Raw genomic sequence first — 26216 nt, forward strand, 5'->3', positions numbered from 1 at the left:
CTCTTGTTTGATTAAAATTAGTAGCCTCTCTTTTCAAGTGAACCACTTGCCATAACCATGGCGCCGGTTCTAGTCAGTAAGTCAAGAAAGAATAGTCAAGGTACAGGCCAATAGTCTGGGACATTTCTAACTATTATTGAAAGCTAACTAAGCAGAAACAGCTCAAAGCAAAACGGGAACTGAAAGTAAAAATGCTTGCTTATGCATAAGCCAAGATACATTCTTCTTATCTAGTTGTAGCTAAGTAATATTTTGTTTCTTTGAATAATGATTCCTGTTTTGTAACCACGAAATTCTGTGAGCCTGCCAAAACGCAAAGTATATATGATTAACTTCACAAGTAAAGATTGGGATTCAGCACCTTCACTTTTGTGTCTGTGTTGTTTCTCCACCTCCTTTAGGTGACTCCTCACCATCCATTTGTCTCCTGAGACCCTCTGCCAGAGCTGGACTCCTACAGTTGGGAGGAGGGGAGAGTGGGAAGTTATTGTTAAATAGTGTGTTAGTGTTCTATCACTGTGACAAAATACCTGAGATAAATCAACTTGAAGAAGGAAATGTTTATTTTGGCTCATGGTTTCAGAAGTCTCAGTCCACAGTTGATTGGCTTTCTTACTTTTGGGCCTATGTCAAGGCAGCATATCATGGCAGTGAGCATGAGGGGGAGTGGCTGTTCACCTCACTGTAGTGGGGAAATAGAGAGGAAGGGGATGGGATCAGGGTACCAATATCCCTTCAAGGGCATGCCTCCAATACCTAACTTCCTTCACCTAGACCCAGTCTCCTAAAGATTCTACCACCTCCCAGTACACCATGGGCTGGGGACTAAGCCTTCAACATGTGTGCCTTTGGAGGACATTCAAGAGCCCTAGGATAGCAAATGGGAACACAGTTTTTGTTAGGTGTGATGGAAAGTTTTTGAAAATAAATGATCATAATGGTTGTACAATACTGTACATGTAATCAATGCCACTGAATTGTACACTTTAAAATGGTAAATGGCAAATAACATCACACACACACACACACACACACACACACAAATGATATTTTTAAAAAATCAGTTTCCCAAAGAAAGTGGATGCTGTTAACAGGAGGGTAAGAGCTATCATTAAATGAAATCCAAAATTATCAGCTCTTTGATAGCTTAGCTAATTTGCTTGGCCTTAAGGTAGTTTCACTATGTTCCATTTTATTCTTAAATAAAATATGGGGAGTTGAGAAGAGGAAATGTATAACTGGATTATCTGCCTCCTTGCCTAAAATACTTAATCCTATTTTTGCATTTCTTCAACTTAAAGATGAAATGAAAAAATGGAAATCTTCAAGCCACTAGAGGTGATGCTTGTCATTGATGCTAACTCTAATCTCATTTTGAGAGCACAGACATCCTCCTAAAACTCAAGAATACAAAAATGTCACATCTCACATGTTGGCAATAATTGCAACGATACCAGATTAGCAGGAAGTTCTTTTCTTTCCCTTTTAAAACGGCCTTCTACTAAATTGTCCTAGAGTCAACCACCATTCAATTTACAAAGTTCAAAAAACCCATGGATTGTAGGCATTCCAGCTTCCAGTCCCAAGCAGAAAGCAGCTGGCTCAGTCCACATCTGTGATTTCTCCTATCTGCCACAAGGTGGCGGTGCTGTACCACAGTCATGCATGACCAAGGTCCGGGTACTAAAGCTCCCTACACTTGCTTTTCTATTCCAAAATGAAGATGACCTCTAGGATTTGGGCTCACAAGATAAGGATGCCCGGTTTTCTGGCTGGGGAGCACACAGCGTTATGAGGGCATCTCAGGCCATATTCCCACCTCTGAATACCAGGAATTCACAGCAGCAGCACACAGACCAACCTGACTCAACACTGTGATGTTCCACTGTAGGTAAAAAGTGAAAAGAAATCTAAAACCCAAAGCCTTAAATCTAAGCAGAGAAGAACCAAGAACTGACATGGAGTACAATCAACAGCAAGTTTCACTAGGAACATTATAAACGCAGGCAAAAGCTTCTCTCTGCTCTAAGCATGAATAGACCATCCCAGGACACCAAAAACAAGCTTGGAGAGGTCCAGGGTCCTTGGGAGGGGCCACAATGGCAGGTGGGCTACCAAATAAGGTGGCACCAGAAAAAGGCTGAAAAAAGAGACAATTAGCCCAAACTGCTCACCAGTACCCTCTAAACTCCCTCCCACCCACCGACTAACCATAGGCTCTTTCACTTTCTTGGGGATGTCCTTCAGCCCTGAACTTAATTGTGTCAATTAAATTTCTTTTTTTTAACCCATACACCTTTTATCTAGCTTTCCCCAACACCTAGCAAAACTACACCACACACCAACACAGACAATCGACACAGATACAGCCAGAGAGATCATTTACATCACCGCAGATCCTTTTTATAGCCACAGCCACTTCCCTCCCTAACTCCTGGCAACCGCTAATCTGCTCTTCATTTCTATAATTCGTCCTTTCAAGAAATGGAATCATACCGTACGTAACCTTTTGGGATTGGCTTTTTTCACTCAGTGTAATTCCATGGGGATTCAAGCCGGCTGTCGAGTGGATCCACAGCTCATTCCTTTTTATTGCTAAGCAGCATGTTACGGATCCTCCTTTGTTTTAATCTGGATACACACCAGGTTTGCGAGAGGAGGGCTCCTCCACTGCTCGATGCAGCACCTGTCCCAGCCCAGCCTCCAACAGCGCAGAGCCAAGGCGCGCCTCCTTATTATCAGAGGGGCGGGGCGGCGTGCGGGGTGGAGCTTGTTGCGGGGGCGAGGGGGCGTGCAGGGTGGAGCTCGTTCTTGGGGCGGGGCCTCAGGGAGAGGGCGGGGCGCCTCCACGCCGAGTTGGCAGGGGGCTCGGGTGCTCCAAAGCGCAGCCGCGGCGGTACAGCGAGTGGAGCCTGCGAGGGCAAGGTTGGGTAGCTGGAAGCTGGCGCGGATACGGAGTGTCCTTTCACGGACGCACATGTGCGAGCCCTTCCGCCGCTTACCAGGGCGCGCTGGCCAGAGAGTGAGTGCCCACCGGCCAGGGACCTGGGGGCTGGGGAGGGACTGCAGGCCATAGAGGTCTCTGGCTTACAACTTGCCAGCTAGACTGTAGATGTGTGTCCCCGTGGTTCCTGGCACTCCGGGTCCTGGACCGGCTGGAAAATATGATCTCTTACCTCTCCCTGGGCGCCACCGCATGCCAGGCACAGTGCTTCACACGAATGATCTCGTTAATGTGCCCTCAGCCCTGTGAAGTAGGTGACCGCATTATCCTCATATTACTAATAAGGGAGCAGGGATTCATGAAGGGTGCCATCCGTTTACTGAAGCGCCACAGAGCCGCTGTAGTTTGGCTGTGCTTTCAAAAACATTGTGGTAATTAATGGGGGGGGGGGGCTGGGGGGCGGGATCTTCCTAACCAGTAATCTCTGAAAATAACAGCTTCTGTGAACTTTAATCTCTGGAAACCTCAGCCAAAGAAAAGACATGAAAAGAAACTTGTATAAATCATACAGACTTCTAATAGTGCTAGGTATAGTTCTGGGGTGGGGAGAGGAGAGTAACCTAAATGAGCACAAAAGGCAGGCAGACAATGGCGTAGCTACACAAAGAAATGTCTAGATGTTCCAGTGACCAGTGTGGGGCCTGACTGTGGAAAGAGACTTAGGAAGTAATAAAGTGAAAACTTCATAAAATAGCATTTGGATGCATTAAGATGAAATGATGTTTATGTCAAAAATAGAACACATTTGGTGTGGTATGTATAGTTTAAAAGCACATGACTCTTCCTGTGGACTTGGGTAAAACTTTTATCCTTTGTTGGTTTCCAACAAAGGTGAGTTGTTCTTGCTGTGGATGGGGTGCCTGAGGGTGAAGAGCCTGTGTTGGAGATTTGTTTATTTGAACAAGTCCCTCATTTGTGGGCCTCAGTTTCTTATTCTTAACCTCTAGACGAAGTGGATGATTTGGAATTGGGAACCCAGATTACTAAAGTGGCTTGAACGGCCAAGACATGTGATAGAAATATTTCACCTGAGCCAAGCAAGACATAGGGAGTGGTGAGGCCTGGGAATGCTGAAAAATGCATAGGGTGCCAGGAAGCATTTAAATGGAAGCATTTGATCCAAATCAAGATGTCTCTGGTCCCTCAATTTGACAATCTCAGGCTGAGCATCTCTGAGTCTGCAGTGACACTGGGAACCTTTCAGTACTACTCTTCTACTTAAGAGGCTCCAGTGGCTTTTTGCTAGGCTTAGGATAAAAGTTTTGCCCCTTCCCTATAAGGTCAGCTTGGTTGGACCCCACTCAACTCTGACTGTATCCCCTACCACCTCTTAAACAAACCAACAAATGAAACTGAAACTAAAAACCATAGTTCAGCCAAATAGTCCTTCTAGTTCCTCAAACCTTTCAGCAGAGTCCCCACTTCAGCACTTATTTGCTATTCTGTCTGCCTGGACCCCATATTTTTGCATGGCAAACTGCGTATTCACTGTCCCTGTTTGGAGACCCCTTCTTGAGCTCCCTATCTAAAATAGCAAACATACTCCTGCCCAAAGGTATTTTATTTTCTTAGCACTATCACTATTACTTATCATCATCACTAGTACATATCTCTGTCTGGAATTCTGTGCCTTCCTTGCCTTCTTGTTTATTGTCTCTCCCCCCACCCACCAAAGAGTAAGGGTTCTATTTTCATCTATTTTGTTCATCTCTGTAGCCTTAGCACCTGGGTGCAGTATCCAGCCAGAGGGTCAGTTCCACCTTTTTGGCTGCTATGAATAATGCTGCTGTAAATGTGGGTGCACAAATTATCTCACCCTGCTTTCAATTTTTTGAAGTTATACCCAGAAGTGGAATTGCAGGGTACATGGTAACTTCATTTTAAAATGGCACCTCTGTACCATTTTTCCATAGCAGATGCACTTTTTACATCCACACCAACAGTCCATAGGGGTTCTAAATCCTTCCACTTCCCACCAACCTTGTGGATTGTTGATTTTTTTGATGATAGCCATTTTAATGGGTGTGAGGTGATATCTCATTGTAATTTTGATTGGTTATTCCCAGTGACCAATGACACCAAGCACCTTTTTATTTGCTTAGTCCTCATTTATATATCTCATTTAGAGAAAGGTCTATTCCATTCCTGTTCTCATTTTTAATTGGGTTGTTTGTTTTTTGTTGTTGAGTTTTATCTGAGCTTCTCCCCCACCCCCCCACCACCCCTCAGTGGGAGTAGGTTTCTTGCAGGACCTTTGCTCTCTCAGCATGAAGCTAGTTTTTCTGGAGATGGCTAGCCAAGGGTGAGGACACAGCCTCCTTTGTGCCTCTGAGGTCTTCTTAGGGAGAACTAACATTTTTCTTTCTTTCTTTCTTTTTTTTTTTTGGTGCTTGGGATTGAACCCAGAGCTTTGTACATGCTAAGCACATGCTCTACTACTGAACTCCACCCTGGCCCTCTGGAATCATATCGTGTGCTAGCCACTACACACACATATATGTATATATGTGCATGATATAGATATCTCCTGAACCATTCTGTGGCTTTGTAGTTGAGAAGGCTGAGGCACAGAGAGGTACAGGGACTTGCTGCAGGTCACATAGTTAGACATAGCAAAACTGGAATCTGGATAAAATTCATCTCATATGGAAGTCTCCACTGGCCTAGGCTACCTCCCTAGAGAAACTTTTGAGATCTCTATCTAGAAACAAGATCTGAACCAACTCCTTATTTACAGGTAGGAAAAGCACCCAGTGACACCCAGTACTATCTCCTGGGCTTCGCCAACACCAGCTGGGTATTCAGGTGCCCTGCGTGCATGTCAGCTTATTAATGTGCCTGCCCTTTGCCTCTTCACCCTCATGTATTACCTAAAGGCTGAGAAGGTACAGTGCCTGCTTCCTGCCTGTGACTCGTTTCTCAGGTCCTCTTCTCTATGGCTGGCTGCCTTCACTGAAGGTTCCAAGTCCTCTGAGAAAAAAGAATTGTTAGTTTTGATATTTGGCATGATTTGTCCTTGGAGGCCTGTCTCCAAAGGAAGCCTTGCCTCTCCCAAGAGCCTTTTTTTCTGATGCATGCGCATGTCCTCCTGAAGCAGAGAGCCTAGACTTTGTACTTGCACCTCACCTCTGCATTCCCCACCTCCCTTGAGTTGACTTTCTCTTTCAGATTATTGGGATCACCAAAGAGAGTGACTGCACCTGAAAGCCTGGGGCTGCCACACCAAATCAGAGGAAAAAAAAATCAGTCTTCTTCGGGCATGGCAGGTAATGGCTCATTATGGGGGAGTTAGACTTTTAATCCAAGATTGAATATATCATTTGATATTTTAAAAATCTAAACCTAAACAACAAAGCAGTGTGTACAACCTATTTACACCGTGGATCACTCTCTGGAATTATCTTGTTTTGAATATTTTTAGTTTTCTTGTCCATTTTTACCCACTCCGGAAGGCAAGTTCCTCAAGAATGGAGGCCATACCTACCTTGTCTTTACCCTGCCTCCAGTTCCAGAAACCATCCCTCTGACATAGTAGGTCCTCAAAAAGTAGTTGTTCAATGAGTGAGTGAGCCCCAATTTTAAACTACACTTTTAGTCCCAATTTTAAAATGATTTTGTCTCTACTTTTTTTTTAATTATTCCATTTTTACTTTTTTTGTTGTTGTTGGTTCTTTGTTCTTTTTCTTTTCTTTTTTTTCAGTACATTTTTTTCATGTATGGTAAGCAGAATCTCTGCCACTGAGCTCACCCCCGGCCCCCATCTGTACTTTTGTGTTTGTTTATCATGCATGCAGGCACACACACCTGCACACCTATACAGTGAATTTTGGAACTTATTTTTTTCACTCAACAATATAACATGGAAATGCTTTCATTTTAGAATATATGTATTCACTTTATTCTGTACATTCTACTATAGATTTGGATGTTTCGAACTTGGCACTACTGATATCTGGGGCCACATAATGCTTTGTTGTGGGGAGATCCCTGTGCCTTGTAGACTGTTTAGCAGAGTCCAGTGACTCTGCCTGCCCCCATCAGTGACAACCAGAAATGTCTCTGGAATTGGGAAATATCCTCTGACAGGCAACACTGCCCCTAGTTGAGAAACATTGGTGTAGGATTTCATTCACACCCATTCTCCTGGTAAGCCCCCAAGTAGAATTCCTTTATAACATTGGAGTCGGAGAAAGCCAAGATTAATAATTTACTTAATTCATGGAATTCAGCCTTTTACATTCAACTGAATACCCTGAAACTGTCTGCTTCAAGCTAATATATGTAGTTTCTCTTCAAGATCCTACACTGCAAAATTGAAGTCAAGCATTTAACATTTTAGTCTTAGATGTTACCAGAGCAAATCACCAAGTTACCTTCTAGAAGAATTCAGTACATAATCCCACAGACTCTCATGAATGTGGACGATACTGTGTTCAGAAGCCTCTGCTGTTCGTAATACAGCTAGTGCCTATAAAATCTGTTCTTAGAGTCCTCTCTGCTTTAGCATTGCCACCAAGATATGGCTTTCACCTAGTCCTGCCTTCCTCAAGGGACAAGGGGACAGTTCCTCGTGTTTTGTTTAAGTGCCCAGTTGCCATGAACCTGGAAGATGGAAGTAGAGTGTGCCAGCCTGAAAGGGGCCGTAGCTGTAGGGTTGGCACAAAAGATGAGTTCTGATAGCTTTTTATTTTGGTGTTGGGGAGTCAGGCTAAAACTTCTCATAGAGCTAACCAGATTATATCAGGCTTTTAAAGGATTTAATTGTGTAGTTTCGTTTTGAGAAGACATAATTTGGCCTGCTGTGTTTGTATGTACAGGTTGAGCATCCCTAAAGCTCCAAAACATTTTTCAGCTCATGACTCTAAAATACTCTGAAATCCAAAATTCTCTGAACACAAAATTTCAGATTTTAGTATTTCTGATTTTGGATTTTCATATCATGGATGCTTTACCTAGAAAGTCTACACAAATATTCCAAAATTTGAAAAATATGAATTCAAAAATACTTCTGGCATTTCAGATAAGGAATACTCAACCTATATTTGCACACTCAAGTAAAGATGAACTATGATATAACTGAATTTAAAAATGTTAATTTTAAAACTGCCATCCAGTAAGATCATTGGTATTGCTTAGCTTCAACGGCAGTGATGCGTCTAAGCATATAATTTTCATCTTAGTCTTCATGGGATTTTGACAAAGGAGAATGGCTGTTCAGTAGGAAATGCTCCTTCTCCTAATGTAGGTAAGAAAGTGCTCATTGTCTATGCACACCAAGAACCCAAGTCTTTCAATGGCTCCTTGAAGAAAGTGGCAGTGGATGAATTGAGCCAGCAGGGATGCACCGTCACCGTGTCTGATTTGTATGCCATGAACTTTGAGCCAAGGGCCACAAGGAAAGATATCACTGGTGAGTCACGGCATAAATGCTTGGTTATTTTTTAACTTTCTTCTTTGTATTCTTTAATTTTAACATGTCTTAAAAAGCTAATCATTGCACAAAATATGTAAATCTCAGGTCAGCAAGGAGTCCAAAGTGCCAGGCTCTTTTCCCTCCTATCCCCCAGCAACCCAGTTTCTCTGTTCCCAAGGTAGTCAGGATGCAGTTTTCTCTGTGTCCTTTCTGAGATAGTCCTTGCTCTATAAGCAGTCATGAGAGTATTCTTCATTTTTCCTCTACATTTTACAAAAACGGAAGCATATTATGCTCATCATTTTACAAGTTGCTTTTATTTTTCTTATTGTAGAAAGTATTCCGTTGTATGGCCATGTCATGGTATCTCCCTACTAAAGGACATTTTAGGTTGTTTCTGATCTTTTGCTATCAAAAACAATGTTGCAGTGAACAGTCAGAGTCATATGTGTTTTCCCACATATGCAAGTTTGTCTAGAAGTGGAATTACTGGTGAAAAAGAGTGTGCATTTTAATTTTCCTAGATAATGCCAAGTTGCTCTCCATAAATCTCATACCAGTTTACACTATTGTCAGCAATGTTTACAAATGTTATTTCCTCACTGTCACCAATAGTATTGACATTTTTTTTTTTTTATAATTGCTAGTCTAGCAGGTGAAAAGATAGTGTTCCAAATAGTTCTAATTTGTCCCTCTCTCATTGTGAGGTTTATTATCTTAATACTTATATTCTATTTATTAATACTTATTTGTATTAACATTTTATTTTTATTTTTAATTAACATTTAATAAAATATTAAATATTCTCTTTCCGGTGAATTATCTGTTCATATCATCTGTTCATTTTTCTATTGAGTTGTTAGTCTTTTTATTATTGATTTTAAAAAGTTCTTTATATATTAAAAAGCCTATAGTATGGAATATGAATTGTAAATCCTTTTTGTTAAATAATCTTTCTTTAGTTGTTGATGGACCTTTATTTATTTACTTATTTTATTTATATGCAGTGCTAAAAATCGAACCCAGTGCCTCACACTGGTAGGCAAGCACTCTACCACTAAGCCACAACCCAAACCCGAAAATATTTTTACCTAATTTGTTTTTGTTTTTGTTTATTTGACTTTGCTTATGGTGACTTTTTCCTTTTAGCTTCCATTTACTTTCATTTAGTTAATATTTGATCAGTCTTTTTCATTTTTGACTTCAGGAATTTGTTCAATCCCCAGTGCCAATTTAAAAGGAAGGAAGGGCTGGAATTGTGGCTTAGTGGTAGAATGCTTGCCTGGCACGTATGAAGCACTAAGTTTGATCCTCAGCACCACATAAAAATAAATTAATTAATTAAATAAAAAGCTTAAAAAGGATGCTATAAAAAAAATAATAAAAGGGAGGTTGGGGCTGGGGCTCAGCGGAAGCGCACTTGCCCTGCATGTGTGAGGCACTGGGTTTGATTCTCAGCACTGCATAAAAATAAATAAAATAAAGGTCTATCAACAACTAAAAAAAAATTTAAAAAGATAAAAGGAAGGAAGGACGGAAAGAAAGAAAGAAAATATCTAGGAAAAATTGCACTTGTAGTGAATATAAAAACATTTTTTTCTGGGCTGGGGATGTGGCTCAAGCGGTAGCGCGCTCTCCTGGCATGCGTGCGGCCCGGATTCGATCCTCAGCACCACATACCAACAAAGATATTGTGTCCGCGGAAAACTAAAAAATAAATATAGAAAAAAAAAAACATTTTTTCTTGTCATTGTTCTGTAAACAATACAATATAACAACTACCTACATAGATTTACCTTGCATGAGATATTAGAAGTCATCTAGAGATGATTTAAAGTCTACAGGAGGATGTTTGTAGGTTCTATGCAAATCCTACACAATTTTATATAAGGGACTTGGGCTTCCATGGATTTTGGTGACCTGGAAAGTCTTGGAACCAAACGCCCAGAGGGGTCTCGGGCTTGATGTAATATGGCAGCTATGACCCCATCTAATTACCTCCCTGGTGCCACACAGCCTCTGGCCTACAGTAGTTACTCTCTTCGGTTTTCTTGAAAAGACAAGATTTATACCTAGAAGCACTGGGTGTGTATTCTTTGAATGAAAATCAAATACAAATAGGTTAAAAGAGGAAGCAAAGAACATTCTTTTTTTTAAATTACAAATTGATGGCTAGTTCACTTCCCTTTTTGGCTTTTCTCAAAGTGACTTCAGGTTTGCACATGGAACAGTGGAGGAAGTCACAATTGCTTCTCTAGTCATCCTACCTCTGTGCCTGCCTCTGCTACTTAGGAATCGGGTGTCACCAAACAAACTACTAAGCTCTGTAAAGTTCGGCTTTCTCACTGGTAAAGAACTAGTATGATGTCATCAGTTGTTAGGAGCATAAGAAGGGTGATGGGTGCACAGCACAACATCTGGTGGGTGGGAAATGCTCACTGAGTGGCCCTGGTAGGTTCCTTCTCGTACCCTAACTGGGTTGGGTCACAGCAAATGTCATTGACTCACTTTGAGGAGTCCAGACGCACACAGCATTAGTGAAATTGTTGGGACAGGCTGTGACCTCTCACCTGGAAGTGAGAGCACTTGGCTCTTTCCTCAGGTGACCTTTCTAATCCTGAGGTCTTCAGTTATGGGGTGGAAGCCTATGAAGCCTACAAGAAAAACTGTCTAACCAGTGACATCACTGAGGAGCAGAAAAAGGTGCAGGAAGCTGATCTCGTGATATTCCAGGTTTGTTTTTCCTTTAATTAATGTATTGAATGAGATTCGTCCTACATAAGACTCTTTGCAAATACTACATTCTACACTCCTAGAAGTGGCAACAGTGTTTTCTTAGCACATTTTCACACACTTACTGGGTGAGTGTTGTACCACAGTACTTAGTTACAACACTTAGTTGTAACACTTACCTAGTTACAACACTTTACTTAGTTTAGTAGAGAGATTCATGTAGCCATTATAGAGTTCTGACCTCCTGTGTAAACAGGAGTGAATTTTTCTGTTAGCCCAGTGGTCCACAAACAGTAGAATCATGCAGGTCTTGTGTTCATTTTCTTTAAGTCCCCACCCTGTACATGCTGGGCCACTTGAAAGCCAGTTTTCTCTACCCAACTGTTTATCAAAGATGTGGGTCAAAGGCCTCAAATGTTTACCAAGGTAATATCAGTCAAAGGCCTGATTATTACGGGGAAAAACTTTTGTTTCCATCTTCTCACTAGTTGAAACACACACACACACACACACACACACACACACACACACACACACCAGCCANGGGGGGGGGGGGGGGGGGGGGTGGGGGGTGTTGTTTGTTTTGTTTTTTTAAATCTGTACCAGGGATTGAACCCAGGAGCATTTATAACCCCTGAGCTGCATCCCTAGCCCTTTTTATGTTCTATTTGAGACAGGTTCTTGCTAAGTTGCTTAGGACCTGGCTAAGTTGCTGAGGCTGGTCTTAAACTTGTGATCCTCCTGCCTCAGCCTTCTGAGCTGCTGGGATTACAGGCGTGAGCCTCCACACCCAGCTTGCCACTAATTTTTAAGTGAAAAAGCCAACTCAAATTCAATGTCTATTTTGGGGGGTAAATTGGGGGTTGAATCCAGGAGTGCTTTACAACTGAGCTACATTCCAAGCCCTTTCTGGTTTTCATTTTGAAAAAGGGTCTTGCTAAGTTGCTGAGGCTGGCTTCAAACTTGAGATCCCCTGCCTCAGCCTCCCAAATTGCTGAGGTTAAAGGTATAAGCCATCATGCCTGCTTACTGTAAAAAGTATTTTAAAATATAGGCAACCAAAGGCTAAAAAGTGCAAGCCCCTTTCACATATCCTCCAGGTCTGCACCACAGCCCTGAGGCAAGCATACTTAACCTTCTGGAGTGGGTTGTTGTAGATCTTATTCTAGATATTAACAAAAGTACATACCATGTGTAATTTTGAAACTCTGTAGATATATAGTGAACCTTCTGTATCTGTGGATTTCTCATCCACAGATTCAACTAACCCTGAAAATATTTGGAGCTGGGCGTAGTGGCATACATTTGTAATCCCAGCAGTTTAGGAGGCTGAAGCAGGAGGATCACAAGTTCAAGACCAGCCTCAGCAACTTAGCAAAGCTCTGTCTCAAAATAAAAAATTAAAAAGGTTTGGAATGTAGCTTAGTGGTTAAACACCCCTGGGTTCAATCCCCAGTGCCAATTTAAAAGGAAGGAAGGGCTGGAATTGTGGCTTACTGGTAGAATGCTTGCCTGGCACGTATGAGGCACTAAGTTTGATCCTCAGCGCCACATAAAAATAAATAAATTAATTAAATAAAAAGCTTAAAAAGGATGCTATAAAAAAAAAATAATAAAAGGGAGGTTGGGGCTGGGCTCAGCGGAAGCGCACTTGCCCGGCATGTATGAGGCACTGGGTTTGATTCTCAGCCCTGCATAAAAGTAAATAAAATAAAGGTCTGTCAACAACTAAAAAAAAACTTAAAAAAATAAAAGGAAGGAAGGATGGAAAAAAGAAAATATCTAGGAAAAATTGCACTTGTAGTGAATATAAAAACATTTTTTCTTGTCATTATTCTGTAAACAATACAATATAACAACTGCCTACATAGATTTACCTTGCGTGAGATATTAGAAGTTATTTAGAGATGATTTAAAGTCTACAAGAGGATGTTTGTAGGTTCTATGCAAATCCTACACAATTTTATGTAAGGGACTTGGGCTTCCATGGATTTTGATGACCTGGAAAGTCCTGGAACCAAACGCCTGTGGATACTGAGGGACAACTATAGGTATAAAGGGCCCAGAGGGGTCTCAGGCTTGATGTAATATGGCAGCTATGACCCCATCTAATTACCTCCCTGGTGCCACACAGCCTCTGGCTTACAATAGTTACTCTCTTTGGTTTTCTTGAAAAGACAAGATTTATACCTAGAAGCACTGGGTGTGTATTCTTTGGATGAAAATCAAATACAAATAGGTTAAAAGAGGAAACAAAGAACATTCTTTTTTTTTTTTTAATTACAAATTGATGGCTAGTTCACTTCCCTTTGTGGCTTTTCTCAAAGTGACTTCAGGTTTGCACATGGAACAGTGGAGGAAGTCACACTTGCTCCTCTAGTCATCCCACCTCTGTGCCTGCCTCCGCTACTTAGGAATCGGGTGTCACCAAACAAACTACTAAGCTCTGTAAAGTTCACTTTCTCACTGGTAGAGAACTAGTATGATGTCATCAGTTGTTAGGAACATAAGAAGGGTGATGGGTGCACAGCACAGCATCTGGTGGGTGGGAAATGCTCACTGAGTGGCCCTGGTAGGTTCCTTCTCGTACCCTAACTGGGTTGGGTCACAGCAAATGTCATTGACTCACTTTGAGGAGTCCAGACGCACACAGCATTAGTGAAATTGTTGGGACAGGCTGTGACCTCTCACCTGGAAGTGAGAGCACTTGGCTCTTTCCTCAGGTGACCTTTCTAATCCTGAGGTCTTCAGTTATGGGGTGGAAGCCTATGAAGCCTACAAGAAAAACTGTCTAACCAGTGACATCACTGAGGAGCAGAAAAAGGTGCAGGAAGCTGATCTCGTGATATTCCAGGTTTGTTTTTCCTTTAATTAATGTATTGAATGAGATTCGTCCTACATAAGACTCTTTACAAATACTACATTCTACACTCCTAGAATGGCAACAGTGTTTTCTTAGCACATTTTCACACACTTACTGGGTGAGTGTTGTACCACAGTACTTAGTTACAACACTTAGTTGTAACACTTACCTAGTTACAACACTTTACTTAGTTTAGTAGAGAGATTCATGCAGCCATTATAGAGTTCTGACCTCCTGTGTATACAGGAGTGAATTTTTCTGTTAGCCCAGTGGTCCACAAACAGTAGAATCATGCAGGTCTTGTTGCGTTCATTTTCTTTAAGTCCCCACTCTGTACATGCTGGGCCACTTGAAAGCCAGTTTTCTCTACCCAACTGTTTATCAAGGATGTGGGTCAAAGGCCTCAAATGTTTATCAAGGTAATATCAGTCAAAGGCCTGATTACTACAGGAAAAAACTTTTGTTTCCATCTTCTCACTAGTTGAAACACACACATACACACACACACCAGCCACTTTACCTGTATTTGACCCAAGGACAATATAGGCTCCTTTCTGCCACTACAGAAGAAGCAGTCAAGTAAACACATGTGTTTAGGGTAATTTGTGGGTTAACAGAAATCCAAGTCAAACTGGAAAGAAAGGGGAGTTCATACCAAGGGCTTTGGTCACTTGAGTCTCCTAGACAAGCAGCACAGAGCTGTGGCTGGGCTACAGGGACACAGGACCCAAGCTGGAACATCTTTGATGTCTTCCTCACCAGATTCCATCCACATCTCCCTGCACCTTGGCTCTGTTCTCTCTCTCTCTCTTTTTTTTAACTTTTTTTTTTTTTTTAGTTGTAGTTGGACACAATACCTTTATTTTATTTACTTATTTTTTATGTGGTGCTGAGCATCAAACCCAGCTCCTCGCACATGCTAGGCAAGCACTCTACTGCTCAGTCACAACCCCAGCCCCTGGTTCTGTTTCTCTTGCTGCATGCCAAGGCCTTGATTCCCTAGATCCAGAATTTCCAAGCAAGGGATCTGATTAGTCCCAGTTGACACCCAGATTTTAACAACTCACCCCGGGTGTGGGAAGTGTATGATCTTTCCACAGCATCTTCTTCTCAGTTGTTGATTGGCTCAGTCACAGGACTGCTGCCCCAAAGCCAGTGTCAAGTTTTCATCTCTTCCCTATGCATGGGGATCAGCATCAGCGGGGTGCAGAGTCAACATAATAGCAACAGGACCATTTTTCAACTACGCCCCTTCCCACTATCACCACACCTCAGAGCTGGCCATGTTTATTACCCTTATCCACCCAGCCACCAGGGAGAAGGAGAGTGGAATTTGTTCTGTATCACCAAACAGACTAACTTACGAATCCTGAGACAAGCCACAGTATTTCTTCTTCCTTAATATGCTGTCCCCAGTTTCCGCTGTACTGTTTCAGCGTGCCGGCTATCCTGAAGGGCTGGATGGACAGGGTGCTGTGCCAAGGGTTCGCCTTCGACATCACAGGATTCTATGATTCTGGTTTTTTCAAGGTATGGGGGCTCTAGGGACAAGGATCACTGGACTATTAGAGAGGAAGGAAGGAGGAGGCAGCTATCAAGTTATAGTTTGCTGCTGCTTTTTTTTTTTTTAAGTAAGTGCTGATTGAGCATCTGCTATGTGCACAGCATTGAGTGCTGGACACAGATGAGGAAAACCATCATTTCTGAACTTGTGGATCTTTCTGTCTAGTGGATGTGGGGGCTGAGTATTGGGCTAGGGATGAAGTGGGCAAGTTAATATGGGCAGCAAAGTGGTCAGCCCTGGCTCCAGAGGTCATCTACTCCATGATGGAGAGACCATCCCTGGCCTTATGAGTTCATCCCTCTGAACTTCACATGTGGGCCTGATGAAACAAGATAATGCAACACCCACACTGCACAATGAGAAATGCATGGAATCTGGTAGATGCACAATGTTAGCAGCTATGAATTTCTTACTAAAAGAATTTCCTGCTAAAATTAGAGACTCAAATTCTGAAAGCCTCAGAAAATGAGTGTATGTGAGGAAAGCAAATCTCATAAACAAGATCTGTCTTGGACCACGAGTGACACCGTCATTTACTGAGTGGCCACTGAGTGCTGGGCTCCACTCCTCCTCAGCTCTGTAGACAGCACCTAAGTAGTGACCACTTACATGGTGTCTCTGGAAGCTGGCTTCTGCTGGAAGTCTGGGCATGTTAGAGCTTTTGCGTTCACTTGGTCCCTTTGTTTCATTCTACCTCCTGTTGGGATATAGCTGTCACCTGTGGATGGGCCTGTGGGAGATGTGAGTGACCCCCTATTTTCCCCTGGCCATTGTAAACCTTTTTGCCAGCATCACAGTAGCACTCACATCCTCTTCTGGCATCCGCATTAAATGCATTTGCTCTCTCTCCTGCAGGATAAACTAGCCCTCCTTTCCTTAACCACGGGAGGCACAGCCGAGATGTACTCAAAAGCAGGGGTCAGTGGAGATTTTCGGTACTTTCTGTGGCCACTCCAGGTAAACAGATGACAAAAGGCTTCCATGCCATGCTAGCCTGTTGTACATCCCCACCTCTCCAAGGTGTGAAATGACATGTGATGTGAGCCTGCCACCCCACACCATTCTCACTGTATTTGGATACAGACGGTAACATTTTGCCCTTTTGAATTCTGACTTGGGAGCATTGAAAAGGCTGATCAATAGGGAATATGTATTGTAATTGTAGCCTCTGAGATTTGGCCCAAAGCTAAGCCAAACCTGGTTAGCTTGTTGTCTGCTTTGTGGAGACTAGAATGGCTCTGAGGTAGTTCCAGGTGTGTGTGTGTGTGTGTTTGTGTGATGAGCATGTGGGAGGCCCAAGAGAGCCTTTCATGCAGACCCTCAGCCCTGGCGAGAAGTGCCCCCGGCCCTGTGTTCCATGTAGCCTCTCAGGAGCCACTGCTGGCTGAGCTCCCCGTGGAGATAGCCCACACTCCAGGTACCCAAGACTCTGAGCTTCCCCACTCTGACCTGCTCTCCGAGGTGGACTCTTGATGCCTGTGAGAACACCCTGGGCCTGATGAGTAGCCAAGGAGTGGGCATCTGCCAAGGGGAAGGCAGTAGGCAGAGTGAGTTCTAGCAGTCTCGGTTGTCCATGTGCAAATTGTCCCCAGTGAGGGACAGAGCAGGGGGCAAGGATGCAGAGAAGCACACTCTAGGTGAGGGACTCTGAGGAGACCTGAAGCTTCCAGGCTGTCATGAGAGATTTCTATCAGAGGAGAGCATATATAGAGAAGAGCACAGCCTGTGAGCTTGTTGTAAAAGATACAGATGTTGTGGCAGTAGAGAGTATAGCTCAATGGTAGAGCACACACTTAGCATGCATGAGGTGCTGGCTTTGATTCTCAGCACCACAAAAAAAAGGAAAGAAAGAAAATCAAAAGAAGAAGTAGGAATTGCCTTTTTTCTGTGAACATGCTTTGCCCACGGGTCTGGTTTTTTTTTAATTGATTTATCAGCATTCTAGATGTTAGCAAAATTAATCCTATTGTGTGTCTTTTCAAACCATGAAAACCTTCCTTCCAGGTAGTTCACATTTATTTTTAAGTGAATTCCTTTCCTTTGTTGCTGATTTTGTCAACTTTTTCCACTGTGTCTTCTAAAACTTAGTTCTGTATTTATGGAGGCCGTTGATTTCCAAGCACTACTTTTTCACCCAGACCATTTCTGATTTCTTCTGTTGATCATAATGGTGCTTCTGAAAAGCTGACTTCTGGAAATAATGTTGTGTGAGAAAAAATACTGTAGTAAGAGGTGTGTGAGCCTCTCCCACTCCACCTACCCCCCTGATTGGGGCAGGCCTGGACCAGGATGTGGGTTTTAAAGAAAGCAGTGCACAGGACTGAGTGTGAGATTTCTAAGAAAACAAGTGATCCTTTTTGAAAGGAGAAAGAATAGTGATTCCAACTAGTGACACTCTGCTGAAGTATGAGAAGACAGTTAACAAGTCTGAGCTTCCTTCTTCACAGGCCCACTTACATTCTTTCTTTTTTAAAAAAAAATCTCTACTTTTTTTTCAGTTTGCAAAAATACATGTTACAGGACAAAGGGAGATAATGTAAAAAAAAAATAATAAAAAGTCCCCTCTATCTATAACCCCACAAAATCATCACTTTTAATCACTTGGTTTATTTTCTTAAGACCCATATATATTCTTGTACACATAACTTTTATTAATAGGTTAGTTATGTTTATTGCTCTTTTATATAAATGGCATACAACAAGTAATGCTTAAAATTTGTAGTTTTCATTTAACAAATAACTTCAACTATAGTGACATACTATATCTAGAAAACCCTTAGTCTAGAATGATCCATCCTATGAAGGTACCATAAATTGTCTAGTCAATCAAAACAGTGACATTTAGGGTTGGAAACAGCAGTAATAATTGCAGGTGAAAATCTGTAAATGCTGGTTGCTCCGTGCTCTTCTGCTCATTTATTCCCCACATCCTGAGGTTAAAAGGGAGTCACAGGTTTCCAGACCTCGGAGCTTTAGAGCTGTTTTATTTTTTGAAGGTTTATTTTTTATCATTCTCCCTTTGATCATTTCACTGAATCATACATCAAGGATGTGGTTTCTGATCAGTTCTTTTCTTTATGTCTTCAGCATGGCGCTTTGCACTTCTGTGGATTTAAAATTCTTGCCCCTCAGATCAGTTTTGCTCCTGAGTTTTCATCAGAAGAAGAAAGAAAAGCAATGGTGGCATCTTGGGCCCAACGATTAAAGAGCATCTGGGAGGAAGAGCCCATCTGCTGCACACCCCCTTGGTACTTTGGGGAATAACACTGTGTGTCCCATGTACATCGTGTGCGTGATGCAGTTAAGAATACATGCAAGGAGATGGTACTGTCAAAAATAAAATTAGGGGCTGGGGATGTGGCTCAAGCGGTAGCGCGCTCTCCTGGCATGCGCGGGGCGCTGGGTTCGATCCTCAGCACCACATAAAAATAAAATAAAGATGTTGTGTCCGCTGAGAACTAAAAAATAAATATTGAAAAATTCTCTCTCTCTCTCTCTCTTTAAAAAAATAAATAAATAAAACAAAATTAGAACAAAGTGAACTGGATAGAGTTAATAATCACTATGAAGTCACTATGAATGAGTGATCTCAAGAGTTTTATACAGCTGTTATAGTTAAAGCTTCGTCCCAGGGTTTCATAAACTGACTTCCAGACCACTCATGTATAATCGAATCAAGCCTTTATTGTAGCACACTGGTGGCGACTAACCAGAACATAAAGCTGTTCCCCTGATCAGCCCTGAACAATTGCTAGGGCACTCCTTATAAGCCTGAAAACCACAAAAGAGATGTTCGGGGGGGTCTAGCCAATGCAAGGAAGCCAGGTTACAGAAGTGGGACAGTGCAGTCAAGCGGAGGGAAGCCTAACCAATCACAGTTAGCCCAGTCACCCCAGTTACAGAAACAGAGCCCCGTTACCCTAGTTACAGAAACAATACCCCATAAGGTAGTTTTGTGTTCTTAAAGGTTTCTATAGCAAAAGGAAAAGAACATCTTGCCCCAGTCATGACTCTTCTACTTGGCATGGTTGTTTTACAGGATGAAGTCATAAAACAAAATGGAGTCACATTTGCTCCTACTATCACGCAGCCAGATCAGATATTGCAATCATCAGTTTACTGTATTGAATTCTGCTGACTGGAAATTATTTACTTAAGCTTTCATTTCTTTAATGTGTGTTTAATATCTATCTTGCTATGTTCAACCTTCATGATAATTTTAATTTTCAGATAGTTCTCTGGACATGAAGCTTGATTTGTATTTTTCTGTTTGTTTTTGTTTCATAACTCAGCTGGAATAACTCAACTAGAGAATTTTTGCTTTTTCCCCAGGAAGCTTAACCCATTCGTAGCTAATGTTTTAGTTCTTTATTGGGATATATCTCCCCTATTTTCTTTTCACTTGCATTATTACTATGAAGTTTTAATTGAACAGCTGGTTAGCATGTACTTGGAGCCATTATGTGCTGGTTACAGTGAAAATTTCAAAGCATTAGCTGAACGGCATTCTGCCGCTATGCACATGGTCCCGTGACACCACTGCTAATTATCCTGAAGCACGGGAACAGGTAGATAGAGGAATATCTCTGAATGCAAGTTTAAGGGATCACATATTCATCGTCATCATTCCTTCCCCCTGTTGTCACTACTGAACAAAGAGCCTGTGCCCAGGGGCCCTTCTTCCTTAACCTTCCCAAAGCCACTCTTAGCCACCCTCATTGGACTGTGCAGACAGCTTCCTGCTGGAGTTACCATCTTGGTCCTCCTGTCCTCTGCGTCTTCATCTTGCTCCTCACCTGCGTCCCTCCCCCTCTTCAGCAGCATCTTCAGACCCTTTTCCAGCTGCATTTTCTAGCAGATACTTTTCCAGATACACCTTCTCTTCTGAGTCTTCACACTCTCTTCAGGGCTTTCCTCACTGAACATTCATCATCTTCAGATAATGATCTTTCCAAGCCATTTTCTTCTCCCTGTTTTCAGGATAATTTTTCAGTATTATTTTTGGAGCCATCTTCAAGTTACTTTTCAGAGTAGTCTTTAGACTTTCTGAGGAATCTTCAGACTTTTTCCAAGTACCATCTTATAACTATCTTTTGGGGCTTCTTTTCAGGGGCTAACTTCTTTAGCATTTTTTTTTTCAGAAGCATTTTCTTCAAAATCTCCCCATCTTCTGCTTTTTTTTCCCCCCAAGCATTTTTTCATGAATAGGTCCTTTAAATACCATTTACTGTGGCCTCTTGAACATCCATCCTGGATGTGCTAGGGTACCCCAAAAATGCTTTACTTTAGAAAGTCCTGCTCTTTAAGAGGTAAAGATGAAATTGGAACCCTGAATGCCTTTGTTGGCCCCAAGGGTATTAAAAGAAGTCTCCCACCCTCTTAGCTTTGCAGTCTCTTCAACCCTGTCCTCTGCAGATCCATCCCATGCCTTGAGGGGAATTTCTAGCCACCAAACTACCATCCACCAAAATTTGAATGCAATGACCCAGGATGCATTCCTCCAGGATGCAGAGGTTGACCACTGAGGCATCTGCCAAAGAGGAGGAGCCTCCTAAATGACCCAAACTTCACCTAGTCCCAGGAGGTGCGCCCTCAGCATTTATTGGAGAGCAAGGGCAGCACCCTCCTTATGCATCCAGCCCTGGATCACAGTCAGCAGATTGTGACTCTCAGCAAGAGTCTAGCACCCTGTATAATGGGCATGCATCTCCAGGGGGAAGAAATTGTGGACTTCAGGCCAATCAGATATGTTTAGTGTATATTGCTTATTCCCACAAACTGGCCCTGGCTCTTGATAGGAAACTGTAGGTTAGGAAGACCAGACAAGGCCAGAGAGACCCAGAAGAAATACCCTAGACAGATCCTTTCTCCCTGTTGCCTCAGGATATATTTAGCAGCATAACTCCCCTCCCCATCCCTTGCTCAGTGGCCTGCAGCTTCCAAGAGCCTAGCAGGTAGAAAGACTACAACACTCACCCTTTAGAGTCTCATCCTAGGATCCTTGTAGGTTGCTGGACCCAGACTATGAACAATTAGGAAGTCCTCCATTCTCTCTTAACAACTCCAAAGTGTCAGGGTGAGAAGATGGGAATTTCAAAGGTAGGACTTCCCACTGCCGTACTAGTTCCTCAAGACCTATTGCCCTGAGAGATGATGTCTTTAACTTGGCCTTGCATATGCCAAGAGCATTAATTCTGCCTCCCAAGCAAAATTGCTTGCAGTTTGAGAACTGAGACCTTACTTAGATCCCATCAGCTCATCACCTTCCTATACCAATCACTGTTTCTTTAAATCTTATTGCTGAAAAACTTAAAAAGAAAATAACTTGAGCATCACCAGGGCAGCAGAAAATTATGGTAATAACTGTTTGAAAAAGAAAAGGAAATGACTGAAGACTTGGCTGTGTAATAAAACTCCATTTCTCTCAAGCACAGGCCCCTGGTGGACTTACAATAGTCTCTGGTAGTTGAGTGTCTGGGTGGAGGTTGGTAAAAAAAAGAGGAAGGATATGTATGTTGCTTAATGTAAGAAAATCTCAGGAATTGGGGGGAATTTTGGTGACTCCGGAGCACAGTTGTTGCCTTATACCCTGAGGAGACAGCAGTGGGCATAAGTCTCAAGACAAGGTAAACAGCCCCAGAAAATCATGACAGGACAGGGATGAGGAAGGAGGTGGTTTGTGAGCTGTTCAACCTGTCCTGTCCCACACAGCCCTCCCACTGACAGGTGTGTGCTCAGGTGACTGTTTTCCCCTTAAAGGTTTCTGAGGGGGGGGGAGCTGGGGTTGTAGCTCAGTGGTAGAGTACTTACCTCGTATGTGTGAGGCCCTGGGTTCAATTCTCAGCACCACATATAAATAAATGAAAAACACAAAGATTGATTAACATCTAAAAAATTAAAAAAAAAAATGTGTTTCTCTTCTTAGAATATTCCAATACAAGGCACTTGCCTGGTACGGTATTAATTGGCTCAGTACTGCAGAGAGCAGTCTGTCAAGAAAAAAGAGTTTGACCACAGCAGACCATTCTGTTTACAGGAATGAATTCTAGGACTGGAGTTGCGGTTCAGTGGTAACATTTGCCTAGCATGTGCTAAGGCCCTGGGTTCCGCACCTAGCAGTGAAAAAAAAAAAAAAGGAAGAAAGAAAGAAAGAAAGATTCATTCTAGGGAAGTAGAAAGTTGCTGGAGTACGGTTGCAGCAAAATAACCGGGGGGTGACGAATAACTTGTGTACGTTGATACAGCAGGAGTAGGAGCCGTTTATTGCAGGACAGGAGCAGTATTTATACATTCCACACAGCTTATCTAATTAGCATAAACTAGATACATCAGTCAACCAATAAGGAATCTCCACACTTAATGGCTCGCTTTTGTTACTTCTCAAACCACTCCCTCTGGCATTTTGCCAGGCACCATCCAGACTTGTTCACGAACTCTAACATTCCCCTGGCAAAATGCCAGGTGTTATTTTGACTTGTTTACAGACTCTAACAGAAAGTAATTTTATTAATTAAATATTTTGTTCTTTAGCAATGCTGTTTACAATAGAAAAAATAGCCGATGTAAATACTTTACCTGTGTTAATAGCTCATTTAATCCTTGTAACATCCCCATGAGCCCTATGAACAAGTTGCTATCCCTACTTACAGGTGAGGCAGAGTTAGGGTCATAACTTGCCCAAGGGTCATAACTATAGAGAGGCAGATGTAGGCTTTGAAAACAGACCATGGCCACCAATTGTGCTGTTATGTGGCAGATGTTAGGAACAGTTATCTTTACCTGTCCTACATTGTTTCTGTTCCTTTTGATGGCAACATTCTGATCTTCCTTGGGGAATTGTCCTTTTGACAAGACTCATGTTTATGGGCGCGACCTCTCCTCTACCTAGGAGCAGCCCCTGACAGACCTTATCAATCACAGTGAAACCAGAGTTTCTCTGCTTCTCCTCGAGGGTGGGGTCTGCATAAGCTGAAAGCATCTACAGCCATGAAAGGCTGTTTCTTCTACCATTGAGCAACATGGTGCAACTCTCAATGACACGCTATGCCCTTCAGTGTTGCAGCAGACCCCAGTAGCTTGCTGCCAATTTCTTCTGTCTGGGTTCTTGTCTTGTGAATTCAAAGAAATGAAATCCAAAGACCCATTGATGCAGAGGAGTGTAAAAGTAGAATTTATCAAGTGTGAATAGATGCACAGCTCCCACGGGCAGCAGGACCTGGTAGAGGTTGCAGTTTGAGAGTGCTAGTCTCAGGGTTTATATAGCACTTGGGTCAATGCTGTTGGTCCCAATTTATGCTAATCAGAGTTTGGGAACGCACTAGCTTCTGTTGGTTAAGAGTTACGCTAATCAGATTTGGGGAAAGTTAATGCTATTGGTTAACCCTTGAGTTCTATTCAGGTCTGCTCCACTTCCATTTTCTCATTGTTTGCCTTCAGTCCCAGCTGCCCAGGAGGTTGAGGTTGGTAGATCATGGATGCTTAGGGGTTCAGAGCTGCAGTACTGTATAGAGTCGGCATCTGCACCAGCCCAGACTGGGCCTGGCTATCACTGTGCAACAAGTCAGCGTGCCCTGGATCACACCCTCAGGCTCACACTAGCATGGTGGGCTCTTCATGACAGGGCCCATGCTCAGTGCCCCACTCCAGCCCACTCTGTCTGCCATCTCACAGCTCCCAGACAAGGGCTCGGCTTCCACAGTATTCCATTGCCCAGCAATAACCTAAGCAGACAATGAGATTAAATGCAGGGATTAATTGGATCTACTGGGCAAGAGAAGCCTTTCATGATTTGGGACTGGAAGCTGTGAAATCCAATATAGAGGGTGTCATCCTGCAACCAAAGTCCACACTGAGGCAAACTTATCCAGGCTTTTAACCCCAGGAATGAGTTAAAATTGTGTCTGGTGACCCTGACATAGGCTCTCAACAATTCCTTCTTTGTTATGTGGGGCTGATATGCTAAAATGCAATGCATACAGTCATTTGTTTCATGAAAATGTACTGAGGGTAAAGCTTATCAGGAATCAGATCAGGTGTTATTTTCACTCAGTTTTGACCTTTGTGCTGATTTCTCCCAGCATGAGCTAGCAGTCTGTGAGATGGATTTATTATTATCTCCACTTTACAGATGGGTGAGCTGAGACTCAGAGTTGAAACAACTTGACCAGCTTCTCACCATTACAATTGGCTGATCAGAGATTAAACCAAAACCATTTTTTTCCAGAGGTTGTGCTCTAGATCACCCAGGCTAAGGAACCCGTCAGTGGGAACAAAGTCATTTTTAGGAAATGACCTTCATTGATTCTTAGGGAAGTTCATAGTAAGACCAGGAGGAATCAAAGCTGCCACCTCCCCCCGCAAAACAAGGGACTAATGTTTTGTGGGTTGGAGTTCTTTTGCCAAGTGGCTGGAATGGGGGGAGGGGTCATGGGAAGAAGGGAGGAACTTCCTTTTGGTGGAATGAGAAGGACATCATTACCTTAGGTACATGTATGATTGAACAAACGGTGCAACTCTACATTGTGTACAAGCAGAGAAATGAAAAGTTGTGCTCCATTTGTGCACAATGAAACATTGTGCATTCTGCTGTCATGTATAACTAATTAGAACAAATTTTCAAAGAACCTGCCAGCTTTCATTTCCTGTTCTGTGGCAGACAAGGATTTTGAAAATCCATTCCACAGCAGCATGTAAAATTTACATGCCAGAAAAAAACAGAACATTACTAAGATCATGGGAAACATCCAAGCATATTCCCCAACCTCTCACCCCCACCAAAGAAAACTAGTTTCCTATAGCAGAGTGGTAAGCAAGTGCGGAAGCTTAGGCTGCCTCAGGGTCTAATGCTGACACCAATAATCTGGAAAAACGGGAGTGAAAGCAGATGTTGGATGTGTGTAATGTGGGCAGCTGAGTCAAGACCCTGCACGGAGGGGCTCTACCCTTATGAAGAGGTGTGAAGAATACCTCTGCTCTTAAAAGGTGACAGGCAGGTAGCTTGTCTTATCTCTTTCTCAGCTCTGGGTAGAAAAAAAAATCTGTATTATAGAATCTTGGATTGGACTTTATTCTACCCACATCTATGAAGTCAGGGAAAATCTAAAGAAATTAAGTGGCTCCAAATGATAGCAATCAATCATTGGTATAGGTTAAAATTCTTTCTAGAGGAAAGCATCACCTCATGCCTGTGAGGATATCCGCTGATTAAGATCAGCTTAATATAAGCACTCCAAAATTACCAAACACGTGAAGAAACAAAAACATCATGAATGTGATGCAAAAACATCAAGCCAGGACCTTCAAATATTGGTATTATGAGATCTGGAACATAAAATAACCATGTATAAAATGTTTGAAGACATGGTCACCACCAAATCTGAAAAATAACTGAATATAACATCTATAATTGAACTACATAAACATTGAACTTAAAGACTGACTAGGTTGATGTTAGATTAGACACAGATGAAAAGAGAATTAGTGAAATGAAAGATCTGAATAGATAAGGAAAGAAATGAGAAGAATGAAGGATTAAAAGATGGAGAATAGATTAAAAGACCTGATCTTGTTTTAACTAGATGTCTAGAATGAGAAAATGGGGGAGTACCATATTGCAAAAAAGACAATAGCTGAGAATTTC

The 26216-nt window shown here is 42.3% G+C and overlaps 2 protein-coding genes and 3 long non-coding RNA genes across 9 annotated transcripts in view; 1 reads left to right on the plus strand and 4 right to left on the minus strand.

The window, feature by feature from the left end:
• LOC125615729 overlaps positions 1 to 2811 on the minus strand; it is a 25583-nt gene extending 22772 nt beyond the window's left edge. Inside the window, exon 1 of the long non-coding RNA XR_007346314.1 lies at positions 2507 to 2811. This is a non-coding gene — a long non-coding RNA (uncharacterized LOC125615729). The remainder of the gene's footprint in view (positions 1 to 2506) is intronic.
• The window catches only part of LOC125615731, a 34132-nt gene extending 30784 nt beyond the window's left edge, over positions 1 to 3348 (minus strand). Inside the window, exon 1 of the long non-coding RNA XR_007346316.1 lies at positions 3177 to 3348. This is a non-coding gene — a long non-coding RNA (uncharacterized LOC125615731). The remainder of the gene's footprint in view (positions 1 to 3176) is intronic.
• Positions 1 to 26216, minus strand: part of LOC107160995 (serpin B6-like) — a 137415-nt gene that overhangs the window by 57966 nt on the left and 53233 nt on the right. The window lies entirely within an intron of this gene.
• On the plus strand, positions 2864 to 19057 carry Nqo2 (N-ribosyldihydronicotinamide:quinone reductase 2). Of its 5 annotated transcripts, XM_048799972.1 has the most exons (8): positions 2868 to 3022; positions 5742 to 5809; positions 6173 to 6270; positions 8250 to 8414; positions 11020 to 11150; positions 15430 to 15543; positions 16433 to 16534; positions 18665 to 19057. In XM_048799972.1, exons 1-8 carry the CDS (start codon positions 2978 to 2980, stop codon positions 18839 to 18841), a joined length of 900 nt encoding a protein of 299 aa, XP_048655929.1. In that variant the 5' UTR covers positions 2868 to 2977; the 3' UTR covers positions 18842 to 19057. The 5 variants fall into 5 exon arrangements, with proteins under 5 accessions (XP_015363029.1, XP_048655929.1, XP_048655930.1 ...); XM_015507543.2 differs by lacking the exon at positions 5742 to 5809 and having other exon boundaries at positions 2864 to 3022; XM_048799973.1 differs by lacking the exons at positions 2868 to 3022; positions 5742 to 5809 and adding an exon at positions 3094 to 3254.
• Positions 20990 to 24796, minus strand: LOC125615730. Its single transcript, XR_007346315.1, has 2 exons — positions 24554 to 24796; positions 20990 to 21031 (listed from the first exon to the last, which is right to left on the minus strand). It is a non-coding gene; the product is annotated as an uncharacterized LOC125615730 (long non-coding RNA).

This window comes from Marmota marmota, unplaced genomic scaffold (assembly GCF_001458135.2).
Source record: "Marmota marmota marmota unplaced genomic scaffold, marMar, whole genome shotgun sequence".
NCBI classification, from domain to species: Eukaryota; Metazoa; Chordata; class Mammalia; order Rodentia; family Sciuridae; genus Marmota; species Marmota marmota.

Bases quoted from the DNA above. Each gene is read 5' to 3' on its own strand.
- Nqo2 (XM_048799972.1), top strand. From the start codon at position 2,978: ATGTGCGAGCCCTTCCGCCGCTTACCAGGGCGCGCTGGCCAGAGA. The intron at 5,810-6,172 runs GTGCCCTGCGTG...TTTCTCTTTCAG, and splicing joins AACACCAGCTGGGTATTCAG to ATTATTGGGATCACCAAAGA. The intron at 8,415-11,019 runs GTGAGTCACGGC...CTCTTTCCTCAG, and splicing joins CACAAGGAAAGATATCACTG to GTGACCTTTCTAATCCTGAG.